General features: G+C 46.1%; 1 protein-coding gene and 1 long non-coding RNA gene across 3 annotated transcripts in view; one reads left to right on the top strand and one right to left on the bottom strand.

The window, feature by feature from the left end:
- Window positions 1-24,450, top strand: part of CFAP61 (cilia and flagella associated protein 61) — a 261,717-nt gene that overhangs the window by 181,481 nt on the left and 55,786 nt on the right. For both annotated transcript variants that reach the window (XM_021077413.1, XM_021077414.1), the window contains 3 exons: window positions 9,085-9,377; window positions 15,295-15,622; window positions 17,193-17,284. In XM_021077413.1, the coding sequence (XP_020933072.1) occupies window positions 9,085-9,377; window positions 15,295-15,622; window positions 17,193-17,284 (713 nt within the window). The remainder of the gene's footprint in view (window positions 1-9,084; window positions 9,378-15,294; window positions 15,623-17,192; window positions 17,285-24,450) is intronic.
- Window positions 17,292-24,449, bottom strand: LOC110257358. The gene is made up of 3 exons (XR_002339865.1): window positions 23,301-24,449; window positions 21,195-21,356; window positions 17,292-20,790 (listed from the first exon to the last, which is right to left on the bottom strand). It is a non-coding gene; the product is annotated as an uncharacterized LOC110257358 (long non-coding RNA).

Consider the following 24,450-nt stretch of genomic DNA (forward strand, 5'->3'; position numbering starts at 1 on the left):
GCCAGAAGGAATGTGGGCATTTCACTGGTTTTTGCTCCCTCAGTGTTAATTTCCCCTTTTCTCAGTGATTCAGGGTAGAGTTGGCGGGAGGGAGCTAAGGATGGGGTCCTTCTCCCAAGAGTGAGAAAAAAAAAATCTCCTGTCTCTTACTGGCTGTGATCAGGTCAAAGGTCCATCCAGGAATCACACCCCCAATCCTGGGAAACTACAGGGCTCACCTTGAAGCATAGAGACTTGAGAGGAGGGCTTGTTTGCTGAGAACAGCGGAGGGATTCTTCTAGAAGGACAGATGGATGCTGGATAGCAAATCATGGATGATCAGAGGCAGAGGTTAGCTTTCTTCTGAATGTCTGCCCTTGCAAATGCACAGACATCTCCCCAAAGCATTAGCACCCTCCCCTGTCTCTGTTTTATCATGCCTTCCTCTGCTTCCAGCGGATTCTGTGATGGAATTAGCCCAGTCTGAAGGAAATTGTTTTCGGGGCTCTGGAATTGGTTGGGTTTATAGATGTAAATTATCCTGAACGATTAGAACCGCTCCAGTATCCTGGAGAATAGCTGACATCACCGGCTTTCAACTCAAACAAAACCTGGAGGATTTAGCCGGGGTTTCAGATAGAACCCAGCAACCTAATACATTATAACAGTTTATGGCATTAATTGAAACTAATTGAAATTCATCTGCTATTACCTCTGTACTTTCCATGAAAATGAAAAGTAGGATGAAAGTAAAGTACAAAAAACACACTGCCTTAATGGCCCGAAATGGATCAATTATTTTCATCTTTAGCTAAATACAGTTTACTGCCTTATTAAAAGCATGTTTGTAAGAAAAGTATAACATTAAAATTCCACTGCATGAATCACCAAAAAAGCCTTTATTATGCTATGCCTAATATATTCTCCCCTTTTTATTTGGCAGAGCAGAATGGGACAGGTCAGGCTTGGGTCATAGAAATCTGAGGCTTTGACTCACAAAAAATAAAAAGTGTTTCCTGGTCTATTCATGGACATAATATGTCCTTTAAGTGAGTGTTTATTTCATAATTTATTAGTATTCTATGGTAACCTATTTAAAATTCTTTCTTTATCTAGTTATTTCCTAAAACCAACTCTACAGATAAAATGCCAATTAGGAGAGGGTTTGTTTTTTTTTTTTTTTTGGAACGTGTTATATATCCATCTGCAAGTAGAGTGCAGTGATGTGAGCACTGGTTCTGAATCAGACTTGGCAGGTCTGAGCCCTGCTGGACCACCTACTGCTGTGTGATCTGGAGCTCCTTACTTAAGCTCCCTGTCCTCTCTTTTCTGGAGAATATACTAAAACTTATGTCATGGGCCCCTTCTGATCATACAGAATTCCTCTGTTTCTTTTTTTTTTTTTTTTTTTTTTTTTTTTTTTTTTTTTTTGGTCTTTTTAGGGCAGCACCCTCGGCATATGGAGGTTCCCAGGCTAGGGGTCTAATTGGAGCTGTAGCCGCGTCCTACGGCAGAGCCACAGCAACACCAGATCCAAGCCACGTCTGCAACCTACATCACAGCTCACAGCAACACCGGATCCTTAACCCACTGAGCGAGGCCAGGGATCAAACCTGCAACCTCATGGTTCCTAATGGATTAGTTTCCGATGCACCACAATAGGAACTCCCCCTCTGTTTCTTTTGACCTGGAAAAGGAAATATAACTTTTCATTAAAGTACAATGGAATACGTAAATATACATACATAGAAATAATTACAAATACCAAAAAACAAAATGTAGTGTATAATTCTCATTTTCTCTGGTCTTAAAAATGTCATAACTAGGAAGAAAACATCTTGTTAATATATGTAAGCATAAGCTCTATTTTTTTTTTTTTTTTTTTTTTTTTTTTGCTTTTTAGGGCCACACCTGTGGCATATGGAGGTTCCCAGGCCAGGGGTTGAATCGGAGCTACAGCCGCCAGCATACACCACAGCCACAGCAACGCAGGATTCAAGCCTCGTCTGTGACCTACACCACAGCTGGATCCTTAACCCACTGAGCAAGGCCAGAGATCGAACCTGCGTCCTCATGGATGCCAGTCAGATTCGTTAACCACTGAGCCACGACAGGAACTCCCTGAATTTATTTTTTAAATTAAAGTGTAGCTGCTTTACAATGTTGTGCTAATTCCTGTTGTGCAGCAAAGTGGCTTAATTACACACACGTATACGTTCTTTTTTTTTATACTCCTGAATTTATTTCTTATCCTCTTGAGATGTGATTTCCTGGCCAGAAGGCCAGATGAGAAAATCCTTCCTTTTCTTCTTTCCAAGTGATGGTTCCGTCCCTGGGAAATCCTTCAGCTGTACCTCTTATGAGCTTACCTTAGTTTGGTGGTCACGCAATCAGAGTTGCTGGTGTGTTCATTTATACTTTCAGCGAGAGTGTATCAGAAAGCAGAAAGGTCATCTTTACATTTCTGCCAGCATGTCAAAGGGTAGGTCTTAGTGCCGTTTCAACCTGAGGCGGTGATAGGGACCATCGCCTCCCCTCTCCCTCCTCCCCTGGGCTGTCCGAGATGCCCCTCTTCCCTTGGGATGCTCCCTTGCATATTCCATCCCAAAGGTGGTACAGGTGGGTATGAGAGTGACTGGGTGCCCTTTCCTGCCAGCCTTAATTCCAGGAGCTTTCAAAGGGTCAACTTTTTACCGTCCCCTCTCTGGTCTCTGCCTCCCGACTCAGATCTGTAATCTGGGTGATGCATAATTTATTCCCTAAAAAGGAGCAACCAAGATCGGCCTCCCATGAAAACTGCTCTGGTTCTATTCCATTATCCTTTATTGAAAATTCACCCAGACCATTCTAATCATCAGTTAACATTTGCCATTTCAAAGTGGAGCAACCCACCCTTTTCCCTCTGTCACCTATCATGTCAAATGCAAAAAACTGGTTATTTCTTATCTGTTAAATAAACTGAGCTGCAAAGATGACAGTGCTAAGACCAGCTCTCTTCGCATGAGACTGATATCCAGGGGAAATCCTCAGCTTTTTCACCCAGTTTCTTCCACACACACAGAGACACCTCTAAGGATTATATACGAAATCCCAGTTAGGTGAAGGAAGCCCCTACGGTGTGTCACATCCTTCTAAATATTTGCAAGGACGCCGTGGGTTACAAAGCCCCTAAGTGGGGGAAATGCACAGACTAAATGAATCTTTAATGAACTGAAGTTGTCTGACCTCTTAAAGCCTGCTGTGGATGAACAGATGCTGTGGGTCCCACATACCCTGGGGCTGCGTCCCTTGTCCCCAGACATCAGGAGGTTCTGCGCCAGCAGGACCTCTGCCACCCGCCTTGTCCACTCAGGCTGGGACATGCTGACAGGCCCAGTGTGGCCCTCACGAAGCCCTTTTCACTGCGGTTATTCACAGCCCGGTCCTCCCCACCCCGACCCCACGACCAGTTTCTTTCACCTTCTTTAAAACTCTTTCTTGGAGCTTCCGTCATGGCTCAGAGGAAATGAGTCTGACTATAATCCATGAGGACGCAGGTTTGATCCCTGGCCTTGCTCAGTGGGTTAAGAATCTGGTGTTGCTGTGGCTGTGGCTGTGGTGTAGGTCTGAGGCTACAGCTCCGATTCGACCCCTGGCCTGGGAACCTCCATATGCCACATGTGCGGCCCTAAAAAGGCAAACAAATAAACAAAACTCTTTCTTCCACTAACTCAGCCAGCAATGGAAGAAATCCACGTTTTTGGGGCTCTCTCAGCTCTCTGGCTCTTCCCTCTCCCTTTCCTTCCCTGTTTCCTTCCCTCTCCATCTTCCATCTTCCCTCCCTGATTCAGCCCCAAATCCACACAACTGTCCCGGCACGATAGTCGCACAATGCTGACCTCCCTGTAAAATATCCTCGGATGCTGGGTTCAAGCATCAACCAATATGGCAGGAGTACTATTTTACAGTGTTGTGCTGTAGGCGCACACAATTTCGGTTACAGTTAGGATTGTGTAGGATTTTGTGAGCAGAAGGGAACCCTAAGAGCCAGATTTGAATGTTTCTGTCTTATAGAACTCAGCTGTATAACTCACCCTGTGGTCCTGGGGTCAGATCTTTCTTGTAGCGCCAGTTTAATAGTGACTAGCAGGTAGAGAAATGGAGCGGGAAAATCTGGCCAAGGGAGGAGAGGACACAAAAGGAATACCCAGTTAGTTTCGGAGCAGCAGTTGGGTGAACCTCACTCGCCCGTGTGCATCCACTGTAGGCCAGGCACTGCATTGGGTCCAAGGCTGACCCAAGTGGGCAGAGCAAACCTGGAGACCCCCAGAGGTAAGCCTGGGTGTGTAGCCTGTGGCGAGTGCAGAGAAGGAAAGGTAGAGACAGCCAGGGGTCTGTGGGGGGACCTCACGAGGCTGGGGGTGGGGCACTTCAAAAGCACTAGTTCCACCCCATCCAGGCTGGTGGAATTACTCTGAGAAATATAAGTGATCATGTTTTTATACCTAGGAGTTCCTGTCATGGCTCAGTGGTTAACGAATCCGACTAGGAACCATGAGGTTGCGGGTTCGATCCCTGGCCTTGCTCAGTGGGTTCAGGATCCAACGTTGCCGTGACCTGTGGTGTAGGTCGCAGATGTGGCTCGGATCCCAAGTTGCTGTGGCTGTGGTGTCGGCCAGCAGCTACAGCTCCAATTCAGCCTCTACCCTGGGAACCTCCATGTGCTGTGGGTACAGCCCTAAAAAGACAAAAAAAAAAAAAAAATTATACCTAGTTTGATTTGTCCCAAAATGAATATGTGAATAATCAAGATCTTTACCTGCTAGCTTTTTCTTTCCTGAGGATTCCCCAAAATATAAGACTTTGCTTGGGGGAAGGGAAGAACTGGGAGGGTGAGAATAATATATATACATTACTATATAAATAGGTGATTTACAAGAACCTACTCCATAGCACAGGAAAATCTACTCAATAGTTTGTAATAACCTACATGGGAAAAAAGAATAGATCTATTTACATGTATAACGGATTCACTTTGCTGTACACCTGAAACTAACAAGATTGTAAGTCAACTATACTCCGATAAAATAAAATTTAGAATATGTGTGTATATATATAGTTTTGAAATTAATCATTAATAAATAACTGTCAAAAAAGATTTTGCTTATCCTATGAATTTCCTTCTTGGTAATGTTTTTTACCATTAGCTTATGAAAACATTACTTACGGGTCTTTGAGTGAAGCCAATATATTACTGGTAATAGTTCTAAATGTTATTACTGATAATAACAGTAATAATAAGTGTATTGAAGTGCCTAGCATTGGGCCTGATATATAAGAATCACGAGGGAGTTCCCGTCGTGGTGCAGTGGTTAACGAATCCGACTAGGAACCATGAGGTTGCAGGTTCGGTCCCTGCCCTTGCTCAGTGGGTTAAGGATCCGGTGTTGCCATGAGCTGTGGTGTAGGTTGCAGACGCGGCTCGGATCCCGCGTTGCTGTGGCTCTGGCGTAGGCCGGTGGCTACAGCTCCGATTCGACCCCTCGCGTGGGAACCTCCATATGCCGAGGGAGCAGCCCAAGAAATAGCAAAAAGACAAAAAAAAAAAAAAAAAAAAAAAAAGAATCACAAGATAAACATGGATTGAATGCAAACATTTCTGATAAAGAAGAAGTGGGAAGTGATGTAGAAAGAACTCACAAATACACAAAGATAATGGAAAAACTAATCCCTACTGAGTGGAGACGTTTAAACGGCAAGAGATTGAAGTGGCAAAGGGTAACAGGCTGATTCTGTTACATCAGGTCTTATTATGTTTGTGGAGGGTTGTGATTTGACCTGTGACATGTGCTTGTTTATGGAGTGAAAAATTATAATGAGATTCTACTGTATATTATGAGTGATGAGAAACTATAAGTAAATAATCATATAAAACATGTTCAGATGAAAACTTCTCGATGACATCACATAGATGTTTATTTACTTTGTGCCCACTGTGACTTTGATTTTGGACCACTGTTCAGCAGATATCCACACACACACATCCCCTGTGGCAGCCTGCTTCCCTTGGGCACGGGTGTAGCCACGTGACTCGTTCTGGTCAGTGGAACGGTTAGTGGATGTCTTACCAGGAGAGGCTTGGAAGGTGCTTGAGTGATTGTGCTTGCCCCCCTGGGCTCCTGCATGGCTCCCAGGGTAGACTATGCCACAGGTAGCTGTTGACCCAAAGGGGACAAGAGATGCATGGTGCAGACCAGACCCTGATTGATGCCAAAACCCTGCCTCTGTGCACTGACACCGAATTGAACCTCGGAGACAGAGTTTGGGATGAAGTAGATAAGAAAAGCTGTATCGCTTTGCCAAACAAAGGGGGCCACAGCGGGCTAGTGTCCTCAAAACTGTGTCCCGCCCTGGAGGGGCTAGTGAGGGGTTTTCTAGCAGTGGTTCAAGGAGCAGGACGTGCGTGGTCAGCTCATAGACATCCTTCTGATTGCTGGTGGTGGGGCAACTGGGAGTCAGTATCATCAGCCTTCTGGTTCCAAGCAGTCTAGGGTCTATGTGCTTGTGGGCAGCATGCAGTTAACTTCTCCCACCAGATGGGGGTTCCAGTATCTGCAAAACACCTCATAGGACATGGCTCAGAATATTATCTATAGTCCTTGAGGAGGAACCAGAAGTCCTTGACTTTGTTGAGTGGCTAAAATATTATTATTTTGTCTTGTTTGACTGTTTTCCTTTCTTTCTGCATTTTCTCACTTCTCTGATTCAGTTTATTCTTTGACTCAAGTTTTTCTACAGACAAAAGGCAGGCAGAGCACATGGGTCGGGGCCTATTCTGGGAAGGTTCCCTAGGGTCCTGCTCAGTTACATAACCACAGCTCAGAGCCACGTCATCCAACATCAGCCAGCCCACAGATGTGTGAGCTGACTCACAACAGGCTTTTCGTTGTTTGGTATTGAGTTTGGGGGTAGTTTGTTATGCAGCCTTACTGTGACAATAGTTGACAGTTGTAATAACTGAAGTTTCATATTTGGGGGAAGTGTTTCAAATTAAACCTAAAGATAGACAAAGCTATATAGAAGTTAGAAATTAACATCTAATTTGACTATTAGAGATTTTATTAAAACTTATGACCTTCTGAAGTCACTCTCTCCCGCTGCCTACAGTCTGTGGGCAACCCTGGCTTGATATACATACAGCTCTGGAGTTCCCATTGTGGCTCAGCAGAAATGAATCTGACTAGTAACCGTAAGAATGCAGGTTCAATCCCTGGTCTCACTCAGTGTGTTAAGGATCCTGCGTTGCCGTGAGCCATGGTGTAGGTCACAGACATGGCTCGGATCTGGCATTGCTGTGACTGTGGCGTAGGCTGGCAGCTGTAGCTCCGATTCGACCCCAGCCTGGGAACATCATTATGCCACAGATGCGGCCCTAAAAATAAGTAAAATTAAATAAATTAAATAAAATAAAAAATATACAGCTCTCTGACCCCAGTAGCACTGCGTTGCTAGGGCTTCAATGAGCCTGTAATGAAAAAGTCCATCTCACAGTGTAGTTACTAAAAGCTAACATGAAAGAGGCTGGAAAACTATTAAACCCTGAGTTGCATGGGACCTAATCTCTTGAATCTGTTTCACTGAAAATGAATATTTTTGTCGCATGCATATTTTAAAGGGGAAGAAGACCTCAAACCATTGACAGTTTCAGGTTCAAGTTTTGGCTTTCCCAGCAGCCTGGCTCTTTGTTGTGTCAGACTAGCCAGGATTCACGTTTCCCAGCAGGTGGGAGCCTCAATAATTTAAGCGAAATGTTGGCTCTTTCAGCCAAGGAAAATGAAGCTCACCAAGGAATGTTCCACTAGTGCATCAGAATAGAGAGGCAATCACAGCTGCAAAATCACAGAATTGAAGGGTCCTTGTGGAGGGGAGAAGGAAGGACCCTGCCCAGGCTTCCTTGCCCCCACCCCCTGGGCATTCCACATTCAAGCAACTCTAAGTATGGCAGAACTTTCTAGAAGTTCTTGCCCTCAGGGAAACAATCTGAAAGCTATTCTAGTTCCTTTTCTTCTAAGCAAATAAGACAAGCCATTACACCTCCTTTCAGTTTTGGATGGAAATAGATCTTTACATAATTTATCCCACCAAATTGAATGAATACGCCTAACCTTTATTTTGTCTTATAAAATTCCTTTTCATATCATTTCATAAACAGGAGGCGAAAGATAGATTCACAAATCTATCATTTTGTGGTAAAGTTGTTACAGCTTGCCTGAAGTGTGAGTCTACAGCAGTTTCTTTCTTTGAGAAAAGGTAATAGTGCCAATTCTGTATCAAAAATAACATATAATACATTCACTCCTTTAATAGGATCATTGGCCTTAAAACATATATAATTAGTAGAAGAGCGTATGTAATTACTTCTGTAGTATTTTTACGAGGTGTAAATAATACGCACTGTTACCATATTCTCTTGCACAGGGGAGATCTTTCAAGATTATTTTGTGATTTTATTTTTCCTTACCAAAAGAACACCCGTCAGTCTCTTTTGCTAGATCTTGACACATTAAATCCTAAAAACCAGAATTTGAATCTATAAAAAATTATCTGTTGCAAAGCAGACTGTTCTAGTCTTTTGTTCTCAAAAGAGGAAAAATTTCCTCAAAATCAATATGATTCAACAATTAAATATGAAAATATCCACACCATCAGGTACATGACTTTTTTTTTTTTTAACCATTGTCCTTTTCATCCTTAGAAAGAATTTGTATTTATTGCAAACTTTAGTGGTGTTTTCTTTAATAAGTAGAGCAAACAGGGAACAAAAACAAAATAAAAGGTTTGATTCTCAACAATTTCGTTTAGCATAATTTCAACCTTCAAATTACAGGCACATAAATGAATGTCCTACTTCTGTGTTAAAAGTACTTGACTACTTTGTGGGATGTTTTGTGCCCATTCTTTACTAAATTATCTTGGTCGCCGTTGCTAGGCAACACTGCTGGCTTCCTGTGGCTGAAAAAAAAAAATGAGAGGGTTGTCGGGAGCAATTCGGCGTTATTAGTATTTGACTAATAAGGGTGTTGGTTTTTTAAAAACTATGTATGTTAACACTTGCCCCCTTTCTAGGGAACGTCATTGTCTATGGGAATACAATCGACACTTACACCACAGTGGAGACGCTCTTGAACCTGGGCGTCAGGGGCTCCTACATCCACCTGGTGCAGCACCCGCCCACCTCTATCATCACCTGTATCAACAACTACACGGTGGAAGGGGCCCTGGAGGACGCGCTCCGAGCAGCAGGGGTGACTGTTTACCATGATGCGCTCCTGGCACAGTGGAATGATGGCCTGGACCCAAACCCCATCCGCAGCGCCAGCTTCACCACGCCCACCAAGCCCTTCAAACTGCCCTGCTCCGTGAGTCAGTCCCTGGGGACCTCAGTGCCTCCTCAGGAGAGACCACCTTGGGGACTTGGGTCTGACAGGTGGTGGGCGGTGAAGTTAGGGTCACAGAGGTTTTTTCTCTAAATGCTCAGAGCTTCTATTGCTGAAGCCACCCAAACTGCGTGGCATAAAACAAGAGCAATCATGGCTGTTTTCTCCAGTGGTCCTGGGGTCTGACTAGGCTCAGTGGGCAGTTCCCTGGAGGCCTTGCCTGTGGTCAGGCTGGGGATGGGGCTGGAATCGTCTAATAGGAGGGTTCACCCACTTGTCTGGCTTTGGGTGCTAGATCAACTTGGAGTGAGGTTTTGACCTGAACACTTACAAGTAACCCCTTCTTGGGACTGAGCTTCTCTTCGGTGAGGTGGCCTGGTTCCAAAAGCAAGTGGGACAGAGGGACAGACAGAAGAGAAATCGAGAGACAGAGAGACAGAAAAAGTTCGTTTGATTTGAATAGAAAAGTGATGCATGCCATCGGAGTTCCCACTGTGGGGCAGTGGGATTGGTAACATCTCTGCAGAGGCAGGAACACAGGTTTGATCCCTGGCCCAGCGCAGTGGGTTAACGATCTGGTGCTGCTGCACTTGAGGTATAGGTTGCAGCTCTGGCTCAGATCTGATCCCTGGCGCAGGGACTCCAGGTGCCACGGGGGCCAAAAAAAGGAAGAAAAACAAAAGTGACACCATCTACATTTGTATGTCACAGTCCATATTTAAGGTAGGAAAAATCACCATCTTTTCATTCAACTTTTCCCTCCGGAATGGTGATCCTGGAAGATGTGTGCCAAGGGAAACTCTTGGAGGTGAACACACACCCTTTTGAGGAAGCAGAAGTACAAGAAAACCTCCCCAAATATTCAGGTTCTGCAGCAGCCCCCTGACCTTCCCTCCCCTACTTGGCTCAGAATTGGAATCATGGCAAAGACATCCTGCAGATACTCTCGACTGCCTTGACCCAACACATCTTCCTGCCCAGCCTTGACCCTAAAGCAGCGAGTCAGACCTTGGCCTGCCTGCCCTCAGGTCCCATCGTCTCCTGCTTCCCCCACTTGGCTCTGCACTGCGAGGAGCCCCGTCTGTGGATGACACTTCCCATCCCGGTCTCTCTCTGACTCTGTTCTCTGTTGGGTGCACAGTGAGTACCAGCAGGAGACTAGAAGTTGGAAGAAGGGAGATGTCAGGGTATTGACCCCACCAGTGGTCCATTTTGGGTGGCGTCTCTGTCCAGGCTTTAGGACACTTCTGATGGGGAAGGATATACGCATTATCGCAAAAATGGTGATCATGGTGTTGTGGGTTGAATTATGTCCCCCAAGAGAGACGTGGCCTAATCCCCAGCACCTGTGATTGTGAATCCCTGCACCTGTGAATGTAAAACCCCAATACCTGTGATTGTGAGTCCCCAGAACCTGTGAATGTAAAACCCCAATACTTGTAATTGTGAATCCCTAGCACCTGTGATTGTAAGTCCTCAGCACCTATGATTGTGAGTCCCCAGAACCTGTGAATGTGAAACCCCAGCACCTGTGATTGTGAATCCCTAGCACCTGTGATTGTAAGTCCTCAGCACCTGTGACTGTGAGTCCCCAGCACCTGTGATTCTAAGTCCTCAGCACCTGATTGTGAGTCCCCAGAACCTTTGAATGTGAAACCCCAATACCTGTGATTGTGAATCCCCAGCACCTGTGAATGTGAAACCCCAGCACCTGTGACTGTGAGTCCCCAGCACCTGTGATTGTGAGTCCTCAGCACCTGTGATTGACTTTATTTGGAAAGAGGACCTTCGCAGTTGTCAAGTCAAGAGGAGGTCATCCTGGATTGGGCTGGGCCCTAAATCTCGGGCTTGGTGTCCTTTATGGAGAGATTGGTTGACACAGAGGAGACACAAGAGGAAGAAGCCAATGGGGGCAGAGATGGAGTGACAGCAGTCACAAGTCAGGGAGCAGCAGAAATGGCAGAGCCCCTCCGGAGCTAAAAGGGGCCAGACCATCTAAAGTTCTCCATCTAGCTAGACATTTGTCAATTTTATCGACTTTTTTCAAAGAACCAGCTTTTGAGTTTGTTAATTTTCCCCGTTGTCTGCCAGTTTTCTCTCTCATTGATTGCTGCTCTTAAGAATTTTTTTCTTTTTCCTGCTTGCTTTGGATTTACTTGGCCTTTTTCTAGTTCCTTAAGGTAGACTCTTAGGTGACTATTTATATAAGCGTTTAAAGCATGCTTCATGTTTTTGTCTAATATGTAATATTCTGTTGGTGTGACAGCGGCACGAGAGTTGTGCTTGAGAGGTTTGAGGGGACTGCAACTTAGAACACGGGTCCCCACAGGCAGGATTAGGTTTGCTTATCCAATGTCCAGTCTAGCCCACCAATCACTGTGTCCCAAACAAGACCGTATCCTGAATGCCTACAACCAAACTGTATAAAATAATGTGATTGCAACAGAGGTACAAAAACAGAGCAGGACTCTGTGGTCCTCCCCACCCCACCCCACCATGTCCTCCACCTGCCCGTTGCCAGCAGAAAAACTTTAGTCAGAGAATAAGTTATAGGACTTCCCATTGTGGCTCACTGGAAACAAACCTGACCAGCATCCGTGAGGACACAGGTTCGATCCCTGGCCTTGCTCAGTGGGTTAAGGGTCTGGCGTTGCCGTGAGCCGTGGTGTAGGTCGCAGACACAGCTCAGATCCAGCATTGCTGTGGCTGTGGTGTAGGCCAGCAGCTGTAGCCCCGATGTGACCCCTAGCCTGGGAACCTCCATATGCCATGACTGTGACCCTAAAAAAAAAAAACAGAAACAAAAAACAAAAAAAAAGAGAGAGAGAGAATAAGTTATAATCAGAGAAATAAAAAAATACAGGAGCAAAGGAAGACAGTCAAATGGGACCAAATAATGATAGTTGAGTCATTAGGCAAAATTCAGGACCTTCGGTTCTTCCTTGAGGGCTGTAGGTAATATTCTGAGCTGTGTCCTACGAGCTGTTTTGGAGACACTTTAAGCCCCACCAGGTGGAAGAAGTTAACTACATGATGACCAAACTGTAGCCATGACATCAGCTGTCACAATTCTGAGAATTGGCCTCAGAGGAATGAGAACAAACCAACCCTTGTGTTGAAGGTTAACTGTACTTAAAACAATCAAGACAACACTGATCACACCACTGCATGACCAATTTCAAGATGACTGGCAGAGCTGACTGTGCTGTTTAGGCACATAGCCCCTCCCTCTGCCTATAAAAGGTCCTGCCCACTGGCTGTCAGTGGAGGGGAGAGGGCTCTGTGGATAGAATTCGCTCTTCCCAACTGGTGGCTGGCTTTTGAAAATAAGCAAACTTTCCTTTCCACCACATTTGCCTCTCTATTGGCTTTAGAGCAGCCAGCAGCCAGACCCCACTATTGGTAACAATACTAGTAATCTTTAGAACCGGGAAAACGAGGGCTGTGCAGTGTACCACTTAATAAAAAGTAGGTATAATTAGGATAAAGAAGATGTGGTACATATACACAATGGAATATTACTCAGCCATTAAAAGGAATGAAATCCCGGCATTTTTAGCAACATGGATGGACCTAGAAACTATCATGCTAAGTGAAGTCAGTCATACAATGAGACACCAACATCAAATGCTTTCACTGACATGTGGAATCTGAAAAAAAGACAGACTGCACTTCTTTGCAGAACAGATGCTGACTCACAGATTTTGAACAACTTGTGGTTTCCAAAGGAGACAGTTCGGGGGTGGGGGGATGCGCTGGGGTTGTGGGGTGGAAATCCTATAAAACTGGATTGTGATGATCATTATACAACTATAAATGTAATAAATTCATTGAGTAATAAGAAAGAGAAAGAAAGAAAGAAAGAAAGAAAGAAAGAAAGAAAGAAAGAAAGAAAAAGAAAGAAAGAAGGAAGGAAGGAAGGAAGGAAGGAAGGAAGGAAAGAAAGAAAGAAAGAAAGAAAGAAAGAAAGAAAGAAAGAAAGAAAGAAAGAAAGGAAAGAAAAACTGGATAAGTAGGAGAACTTTGTGGGGTTGCTCGTAGGCCCTTCTGAGCATGTTCAAGGGCTCACAAGGTTGATGGTCCTGTTTTTCATGTCTCATTTCCATTCAAATAAAATTTCCTTCCAGAATGCTATATGAGTGGGAAGTCTGTTTCTATATAGATGGGAAAGAAGCAGAGGAAGAAACCAAAAGAAGAGTAAAGAGATGGAAGGACTCAGAGTCAGGGACTCAGAAGAATATATTTTCCTGTGGTCACTGAGTAAGGCTATAAAACAGGAAGAGTTTTAAAGAGATTCAAAAGAAAGAAGCTGCCTCGTGGAAGAAACTGGGAGAGGATGAGATGCCTGAGTGCACAGGGAGAGGGAAAAGGCAAAGGCCCTGCTGTTTGCCTGCAGGAGAAGGAAGGACATCACGGAGATGGTGGGTCTGCGTCCAGTGCCGTCCAGTAGAACCTCCCGTGATGCTGGAACTGGTCTGTATCTGCGATGTCCAACATGGCAGCACCACCAGCGGGAGATCTGGAGTATTCGAAACAGCCTGCCACGATGGAGGGGCTGGACTTCACATTTTGTTTAATTTTAATTAATTAGCTTTGGATGGATATAGTCACCAGTTACTAGTGGCTATGGCAGCATCATCCATGGGTCACTCATCATTCACGCACCCTCATTCCTGGGCTGGGGAAGGGATGCAGAAGGGGGTACCTCTAGGCCAGGATGGCTGATTTCCATCCATGATGGAGCGCGTGAGGTGGGCAAGGCCAGCGGGTGAAGGAAGCAGGGAGTGTGACAAGGACCATGTCTTATGTTTATTTCTTGGCATGCTTTTAATAAGGGGGCAAACTTTATTTAGGTAAAGATTAAAATGATTAAACTTAGCTGCTTCAGTGATTAAAAACAACTAACTTGGAGTTCCTGTCATGGCTCAGCGGTAATGAACCCCACTAGTATCGCTGAGATCTCAGGTTCGATTCCTGGCCTTGCTCAATGGGTTAAGGATCCAGTGTTGCCATGAGCTGAGGTGTAGGTCGCAGATGTGGCTCAGATTGGGCATTGCTGTGGCTGTGGCTAGCAGCTGTAGCTCTGAGTCAACCCCTAGTCTGGGAACTTCCATATGCCACGAGTATGGCCCTAAAAAAGCAAGAAATAAAAAAATAAAATAAAAACAACTAACGTGGATCGCTTTAATGACTTCCAACATTGACGTGGAAGACAATATCCACCTAAGTATGAAGACACAACAATGCAGGCAGGGGAGGGAGGGGCGTTCAGATCACTTCTAAGGGGCACACAGAGAAGCCCCTTGAGAGCCCAGGGCCAGGCCTGGGAATATCCACGGACTGAGCACCTGCCATCCCAGGGCAGGAAGCAGCCAGGCAGGAGCCCTGAGCCAGCAGGTGCCCAGCCAGGTGGGGCTTCATCTTCTCCAGGGCTCCTGCAGGGACAGGCTCTCTGGGTTTAAAGGGCCAGGGATGGGCAGTATGAAGATGCAAGACTGGACAAGGTGACCCCAGGCAGGAACCTAGAAGAACCAGGAGACCCAGGAGAAGAGAATGGAAGGAGACTGAGAAAGAGCTATTCAGAAGGTACGAGAATGCGGGGGAAGTAGCATCTCTATGAATGAAGCCTCCTTACAGGCAAAACATGTGCTTGTGTGGCAGACATTCCATCACGTGGCTTCCTCGCCACTGGATGTCTAGATTGAGCGGGAGAAAAAAGACTGACGTTGGGTGATCTTACTTTGATCTTCATACCAGAGACACACATGCATGGCTATGACACTTGAATAGACTCAGGGCTTTTTGTGTGGCCCAAACAATAAAATGGGGACCCTTGGCACTCCTGGGAAGGCACAGTGAAGGGTGATAACTAGAAGTAATGTGATCATCCTCCTTGCAGGTGTTCTTCAGCTTCTGCGAGAAGAATGTGGATTACGAAACATTCAAAGCATTCAATGATGCATGCCTTGTCTACGACGGCCGACTCGTGATTGATAGCAACTTCCACACCAACGACATAGCCATCAGGGCTGCCGGCCCCCTCACCAAATTCTCCAATAGATACTACTGCAATGAGTGGACCCATAGCAGCTTCAATTCCAAAGAAATTGGCTTCCAGTTGGCGGCTGCTATGCTCAATCTCTTTGATCCGACCCTCGAGCCGGCAACTGAGCCACCAGCTGACCTTGACCGGCTCATCCCCATGTACAAGGGAGCCAAGATCAAAGGCATGTAGTGGGCCACCTTCCTCCTTGTGATAAAGCCATGGTTGGACCTGAACCAATCAGCCCTCCTTGCTCCTCATAGCACTGGGGAGGAGGTGCCTCTGTGGGTTTGCACAGATCTGGGCAAGGGCTCTTTCATTTTAACTATTTATTGTGGGCCTGAGAGCATCGCATCATAACTGTGACTCCACTTTACAGATCAGGAAACAGACTAGGGACGATCAGGGTCTTGCCCAGAGGTCACTCACAGCTGAAGAGTGCTGTGGTTCCCTGACAACTTGCCAAACTTCTGGTCTTACTGTGAGTTGGGAGACAAGGAACCTTCCACACATCCAGGTCTTGGGCTGCTCTCCAGATGGATGATTTGAACAATCAGCCACGTAAAACGGTCCACTTTTGTAAGCCTTATTGACCCCTAAGGAGATCATGGTATGAGTAACATCAGATTTCCTTCTGTTTGAAGGGGAGAATTGCCTTTGAAAAATAGTATCTTTGGGGCATTCCCGTCATGGCACAGCGGAAACGAATCCAACTAGGAACCATGAGGTTGTGGGTTCAATCCCTGGCCTCGCTCAATGGGTTAAGGATCCGGCATTGCCGTGAGCTGTGGTGTGGGTCGTAGATGCGGCTCAGATCTGGCATTGCTGTGACTGTGGCATAGGCCAGTGGCTATAGCTCCAATTAGACCCCTAGCCTGGGAACCTCCATATGCCATGGGTGCGGCCCTAAAAGGACAAAAGACAGGAAAGGAAGGAAGGAAGGAAGGAAGGAAGTCAGTCAGTCTTTGAATGTCATGGACCCTCTACTAGAAAAATGCACACAGGTATAAAGTTGTATGTTTTCTCCTATGAGGTTGATGGGCCAACCTCCATAGCTATCTGTGGACCCCTAGGATATCCATGGACCCTAATTCAGTAAACAGAACCTCAGGCCAAAGAGACAAAAGCCCTGTGTTTCAGTCTTTGTTTATCTACCTAACTCAACGGCCTTGGAGAGGGCCTGCTTTGCTCCTCACTCTGCACGGGACCTTAGGAGAGGCGGAGGCCGTGGGAAAGGAGGACTGGGGGTGGGTGCCCAACGCATCAGGGCTAGACCAGGCTTGTACTTCTGGGGCAAGCTGGAAACATTATCAGTTTCGTAGTAATAGTTCCCTAAAGCATTGAACAAGAACTTTGTTGATTTTCCTTATAATGTGTGAATTGCATAGTGGAGGCGGTGGGGGATAGGAACACCACTGCAGCATGTGCAGAGCAAATTCCCCGTCTGGCTCTGGCAGGCAGAAATCAGAGCGCCAGGAGTTAGGGGACATCAGGATGCAGGCATCAGCTCAGCACATCTTCTTGGAGCATTGGTGGCTGTGTTATGGGGTAGAACAGCACATTCATGTTGATTTTACTAAATAAAACCAACCCCAGGGAGTTCCCTGCTCAGAGCAGTAGTTTAGTGGGAAAGTTTGAGTACCATGCACCAGCATAGGCATCTGTGATTGTCCAGAGGTTCAAATGTTAGTCTTTTTTAAATCTGTTTTTTACCCACATGAATTAAAATGTGGAAACCTTGCCATTCCCATCAGGAGGCATTCTCCCTGGGTCCTACCATTACTTGCATGTGGCCAAGCCTGCCATCCCAACCCCCCTGGAGGTGCAGATGGCCCAGCCTGATTTTGTAAGTATTACTCCTGAGTTTCCTTTTACTTTCAGAGATAATGCTTTGTTTACAGGGGGGTCATATTCTTAATTCAGAGTCTTCTGTGTGATGCATGAGAGAGCCCCATAGTAGCCAGCTGCCCAAATGTCCCCCAGTGGTCACTGCCCCTTGGTGTCCATATCCTTTTAGGGTCCCCTCTCTCACTGGCTGGGGCTGACCTGTACAGCTAACAAGATAATGTGGAAATAGCACAGGGCTATGTTGTGAACGATGCTACAGCTTCTAACTTGCACCCTCCTGAGCCACTTGCTGCCACATCATAAGGTCACACAGGTAGCCCTCTGGTGGCGTCCACGTCTTAAGGAATCGCAGTTTCCCACACCAGCCATTAGCAACTTGCTGGTGGTGTGAGGGGCCACCTTGCAAGTGGGTCCTCCAGCCCCAGTCAAGCCTTCAGATGACACAGTCTCAGCTGACATCTTGACTGTCAACCTATAGGAGACCATGAGCCAGAATCCCCAACTAGGCTGTTCCCAATTTCTGACTCCCAAAGACTGAGGTAGCAAAAATTCATCATTTTAAGCCAGTAAGTGCTTTTAAAATACATTTTATTTTTTTAGAGGCGTTTTAGGTTCACAGCAACATTGAAAGGAAGATAGAACATTTCCCATGAATCCCCTACCTCCACTCTTACACAGCCTCCCCCGTTACCAGCATCCCACCAGATGGTGCATTTGTTACAACCGAGGACCTCCATTGATGCGCCATTATTGCCTGAAGTCCAGAGTTTACATTATGGCTTCCACTTGGCAATGGACATTCTGTGGGTTTGCACAAATGTGCAGTGACGTGTACCCACCATGACAGTGTCACCCAGGACAGTCTCACTGCCCTAAGAATCCTCTCGGCTCCACCTGTCCACCCCTCCCCCATGACCCCTGACAACCGCTCATCTTTGAAGGTCTCCATAGTTGTGCCTTTTCCAGAATGTCACATAGTTGGAATCATACAGTATGTGGCCTTTTAAGATTGGCTTCTTTCACTTAGTAATTTGCATTTAAATTTCATCCTTGTCTTTTCATGGCTTGCTAGCCCATTTCTTTTTACCCCTGAATAATATTCCACCGTCTGGAATATTAGACCATGGTGTATTTATCCATTCACCTCCTGAAGGACACTAAGCCACTAAGTTTTGACGTAACCTGTGATGCATCAAAGAGAGTGAAAATAACCACCTCTGTGGCAAAAAGCAAGCACACGGCTTCGGGTCTGGGACGTCTGTCCCGACACCCTTGTTCTCCTGCCCTCCCTGAATGACACTGGAACAGCATCCAGGGGAAGCAGAAGCTGTGTGTGCTGGGGGGTGGGAGGGACATCCCCTGGGTTCAAGGTAACCAGAAAGGGGACAGTGCAGTTGGTCAACTGGCGAGCTCCTCGGGTAAGAGTCTCTGACAGATGGTTCCAAACTAGTGTTTCTTGTCACGTGGAGGGTTTCCTTTCCTATGTGTCATGTTTGCTCTCTTGGTCAGTCAGTGAGGGAGACACAGGAAGTTGCCCACGTCCATTCCCATTTTCTTACCCTGAATATTTTTGAAAGATAACAATCTAACTTAAAAAGGGCACATTTCCTAGATTTCCTTGAGAATGAGGCCAGCCACATGGCAGGTCCTGGCCAGTGAGATGTAGATAGAAGCTATTGGAAAAATCCTTTAAGGGGGAGCAGACCCAAAATGTCCCAGGCTCTGGCCTCCCACCCCCTCTCTTCAGGAAGTCAGAATCCCAGCTCTTCCATTGACTTCCATAGACTTTGGACAAGTTCTTCCACGTCCCTGGGATTATTAAGCATCACATACAAAGCAACCCTGACTTCAAGGAATAAAACAGGTGACCCATCAGTGGTGGATGTTGTTGATCATAGTTCCAGATAAATAATGAAACCTGCTTCTTCCAAGGAAGGGACCGATGCTGTGTGTTTAAAACGTACTCCATTTGGGCCTTTCCCAGATTCTTGTGGGTGTGTCCTGTAAACATGGTCTGAGGCAGAATGTTCTTACAAGTAAAGAAAGGTCCCCATGAGTGGTGGTCCAGTTTCCATCACTGTGGGACAGAAAGCGACGTGAAGCAGCCATCTGATTCTGCTCAGAGATTCTTCACGTTAGGGATTTGGACAGGACACAGTGGGAATGGCTTGTCTCAGCTCCCCAGTGTCTGGAGCTCAGCTGGGAAGACTAGAAAATTAGGGCTGATCGAGTGGTTGGGTCCTCTGAGGGCTATACACTCATAACTGGAGGCTGGTCACTCACCTGGGCTGGGAGGACTTAGCCATAGGGAGTCCTGACTAGGACATCATGCCTGGGCTGTGTCACCTGGGTTTCCTGTATCATCTAGGCTCTCTGTGTCACCTGGGCTGTCTCTGTCACCCGAGATTCTGCGTCACCTGGCTTCCTGTGTCACCTGGGCTTCCTCACAGCATGGCAGTCCCAGAGTGGCCAGACTTCTGACATGACAGCTCAGGTACAAGTGTCCTTAACAGCAAGCTAGAAGCCGTGTTGCCGTTTATGGCCCAGCCACTCTTGTGGCCATCTTTGGAAAATGGAGTCCACCATCATTGAGGTGGAGCATTGGCTAAACCCGATGGGGCCCAGATGTGTGCAGAGGCTGGACATTTAGGCCGCAGTAGTTGAAGACCTGGAACCAAAGAGGCTCAAGAGCCAGGAAATCCTGGACTTGGTTTCAGACGGAACCGATCCTTCAAGGGCAGTGTGTGATTTCTGACATGCAGTGTCATTTATTTATGAACCACTGGTTCTCTCTTGGTTTAAAGTCAGAGGAGGAGCCAAAGGGAGTTTTAGATAATGAGAGTTTTAATAAGAATGCAACTTGAATCGCTTCTTTGGCTGGTGCTGTGACAGTATTTGAGCAGGAACCCTGACTGTAATTAACAGCTCTGCCAGGTGGGCCTCCTTTTTAATTAGTACAGAAGATCTACACAGATTTTCTCCATTTTAGTCACCAAGAAAAATGTAGGATGGTTCCATGGCAATCTTTTGAGGTTGGCATTAATTCGCTTAAGCACAATTGTTGCCAAAATGGTCAGGCAGTTGCCTAAATATTGCCAGTGGATGGAAAATGGAGCTCATGGAACAATATTTCTCCAGAGAAAGTGAATAACTGTTCTCACAACAACTGTAGTACAGACAAACCTCCTCGAACTTTCCCAGTGCTCACGCCTCAGGATCTTTAAGTCGGAAGATGCCTTAGTAATTCACGGGGTAACCCAACAAAAGGAAGAAAGGGGACCCCAAGTCGTCTCTGCAATAAGCTTATCCAGATTCCCATCCACATGCTTTGTTGGCTTATACTCCATGGAATAAAGACATTTGTCACAACACCCTCTGCCTTGGATACCATTAAATGTAAAATTGTGTGCTCCTCATGGGAGCTGGGAACCTGGCTTCTCACACGCCAAGTCTGACGACTCCTGGGTCTTCCATTTGGCGTGAATCCTGCAGCCATATTCCAACCTTTGTCAAAGTCAGGAAGGAATTCAAAAAGTTAATTGTATTCGAGGAAACAAAAAAATGAGAAAAAAAAGAAAAAACCCACTCTAGAACCAGTTACTCCATCAAAATTGTGAATTCAAGATCCAGACTTCCTAATAATTCTCTCATACGCTTTGGAGAAGAAACTAGACACCTCCCACAGAATCATAGTGTGTGAAATCGCCACTGTTACTACAGATCCCTTCATGGGGTGGCCAGAAGCTGCTGGAAGTCCTGGTTTGGTAGAGGATTTTCTGTGAGGCTTGGAGAAGGAGGTGTGGACGTCACTGGATTGTCCCCATCTGCCAGCAGCAGAGCTAGGAGTGACCTGGGTGGTGTAGCCAAGTCTGCCTGACCCCACGGGGCAGCGTGTCCAGGGAACCCACCTGTAGGTGACTTGTCATTCATGTCAGTGCCAGCTATTTCAATGCCACATTCCCAGGAGCGCCCCTGGTCACGCAAACACCGTGCCAGATCCATCAACAACGGTCGTGGTCACTTCCAGAGTTAAGACTAGCTATCTTTCCACAGCATGGCTGCTTTCTGCCCTGTTTAAGGGTTAAAACACAGAGAGCAACTCAAAGATTGCAATTCAGTCTTAATTAAAGAGTTCCTATTATGGCTCAGTGGGTTAAGGACCTGATGCAGTCTCCACAAAGATGTGGGTTCAATCCCTGGCCTCATTCAGTGGGTTAAGGGTCCAGTGTTGCTGCAAGCTGCAGTATGGTTCACAGATGTGGCTTGGATCCAGAATGGCCATGGCTGTGGCGTAGGCCAGCAGCTGTGGCCCTGATTCAACCCCTAGCCTGGGAGTTTCCATATGCCACAAGTGTAGCCATAAAAAGAAAACATAAAAATAAAAAAATTTTTTAAAAGACCCAGGAGTTCCCATTGAGGCGCAGCAGAGATGAATCCGACTAGGAACCATGAGGTTGCAGGTTTGATCCTTGGCCTTGCTTAGTGGGTTAAAGATCTGGCATTGCCTGGAGCTGTGCTGTGGGTCACAGACGTGGCTTGGATCTGGCGTTGCTGTGGCTCTAGCATAGGCCAGAGTCTACAGCTCCGATTAGACCCGTAGCCTGGGAACCTCCATGTGCCACAGGTGCGGCCCTCAAAAGGCAAAATAAATAAATAAATAAATAAAAACAAATAAAAATAAAAAACAAAAGACCCACTCCTTCCCCTTCCCTCACCCCAAATAAACAGACCCGTGAGGACCAGTCATTGGAAGCGATTCTGAGGACACAGCCCAGGTAGAACAGGCTGACCTTGGAGGGGACGTGATGCTGAGATTCTCAGAAAGCAACCTGCCTGGGCCCAGAGGAAACTTGTCAAGACACCACCCTCAGAGTCACTGTGGCCCTTGCATGGAGGTGCTCGGATCTCCCAGATCAGCACCCCCGCCCTTGATATGACAGCCACTTGTGAGCAAAGAGGTGCCTTCTTTCTTTCCTCCCTTCCTTCCCTCCTTCCCTCTTTCCTTCTTCCTGGCTCCTTCTGCTTCATTTCATTTCTCTCTCGATTTGGTGACCAAAAGTCCAATTCCTTACCATAGCACAGCCACAACACTTAAAAATAGCTTTTTATAATTTTAGAAGCCATTGACATTTTTTGGCCACACCCACGACACACAGAATTTCCTGGGCCAGGGATCAAATCTGCGCCACAGCAGTGACCCAAGCTGCTACAGTGATGATGCTAGGTCCTTAACCCGCTGAGCCTCAAGAGAACTCCATAGAAGTGACAGTCACTGTTTAAAAAGAGAAGCAACAGAGAGGCAAATGAACAGGAAGAGAAACAAAAATGACCCAGCCTGTCAACCACAGAAAATGGTCATTGATGTTTTCTTCAAATGTTGACACAAAAACAAATAAATGATGCTGTGTATTTTTGTAAAAATAGAACAATTCTGTGCAAACTATAAAATATTATAAATTCTCCACTGTACTTCTGTAGTATAAAGTGTACTGGGAACAGATTTCCCTGTTGTGAAATACAGTTTATCAAACATTTCCAGAGGATGCCTTGCACCTCCGTTGTGTGGAGGTACCACTGTTTGGTTAGAGAAGACTTTCCTGCGTGTTATTTATTTATTTACTTACTTACTTACTTTGTCTTTTTAAGGTCAAACCCGAGGCATATTGAGGTTCCCAGGCTAAGGATCGAATCGGAGCTATAGCTGATGGCCTGTACCACAGCCACAACAACGTCGGATCCTTAACCCACTGAGCGAGGCCAGGGATTGAACCTGCGTCCTCATGGATGCTAGGCAGATTCGTTTCTGCTAAGCCACAGCGGGAACTTCCTGAGCTTCCTGAATGTTTCTTTTAATAAACTGCCATGGAGGAGGATCTGCACTCTGTCTCCATCCATCTGCATGATGATGGGCCTCCTGCACGTCCCTTGAGGCGCCGTTCCCCTCCCCTCTCCTAAGCTGCGTTTGTTCTGTCCCCCAATCTCATGTGCATCCTTGGGACTGGCCCAGGACTTACCTGCCACCCCTCCTGTGGGGTCTCACCTTGAGCCTTTACAATGGGCCGATTCCTCCTCAGGGCTTCGCCGCATGATACCCCCACACCCACCAGTTGCTTCAGTTTACTTAAAAATCCAGGTAAACCTTGTGTCCTTGTTTAAACAAAGTCCTCAGCGGGTGTGCAGGACTCAGTAAATGTTTGGGATCAGTGCTATCCAACTTGCTGTGGGTTTCTAAATGCCACGTTCAAGTTCGGAGCAGAAGCTTAAATCCATGTGCACTCAGGAGAGATTTACTGAACATTACTGTGTACTGAGCTCAGAGTCCAAGGCCAAGTATAGGTTCAGCCACCACCAGCCAAACCCACATTTGTCCACCAAGGTCCTGTTTGCTGCTGCGGAGCCAGGGAGAAGCGTGTCCCCCTGGCTCAGTGGGTCAGTGGCCACCAGGGGCTGAAACAGAAAAAGTGGTCATGACTGGAGTAGAGAGGCATCTTTTTCTTGTGATTCGGAGTCACATGGTGGCTCAGCCAGTTTCTAGAGGACATAAGCCATGAATCTGCACTTTTGACAATTTACAAACTAACAAGCAGCCCACAGAACATGGGTGTGTACTTCCCGTGCACTTGAACCTTCTTCCTGGGAACAGACTCGATCAAACAGTGGAACTTCCCCAAACCCAGCTGTCAGGGATTCACCTTTTCCTTGTTTCCTTTATTTCGGTAAAATTTCAAAAACTGAAGTTCTGATCACCTTTGACTAGGAGGCTTTTCGCAACATGATGCTGTGAAAAATTTAAGAACGTTAACGGTCTTAGGATACCTCGCAGGAGAGAATAAATCCAGTTCCACGTCCTAGCTGTACAGAGGTATTGAATAATGGAGAATTGGCCGTAACCTAGCAACTAATTTAGAAGCATGGACCGATGCAATCACAGTGTAAAATATCCTGAGGAACGTGGAGTCATTAAGTCCAAACACCTGGTTTCTGACACGCCACTTATCCTCAGCTGAGTTTCGTCAATCCCTGTTACTGTGATTTGCAACAGGCGACGATAGAGCCTGTTACAGTTGAAAAAGAAATTGCTCTAAGAAAGTTCCCAAAGTCCAGAAATGTTTCTAATGCTGTTTTTGGTTTTTTTTTTTTTTTTTTTTTTCTGACCAACTCCCC

The sequence above is a fragment of the Sus scrofa genome, chromosome 17, assembly GCF_000003025.6.
Source record: "Sus scrofa isolate TJ Tabasco breed Duroc chromosome 17, Sscrofa11.1, whole genome shotgun sequence".
NCBI lineage: Eukaryota > Metazoa > Chordata > Mammalia > Artiodactyla > Suidae > Sus > Sus scrofa.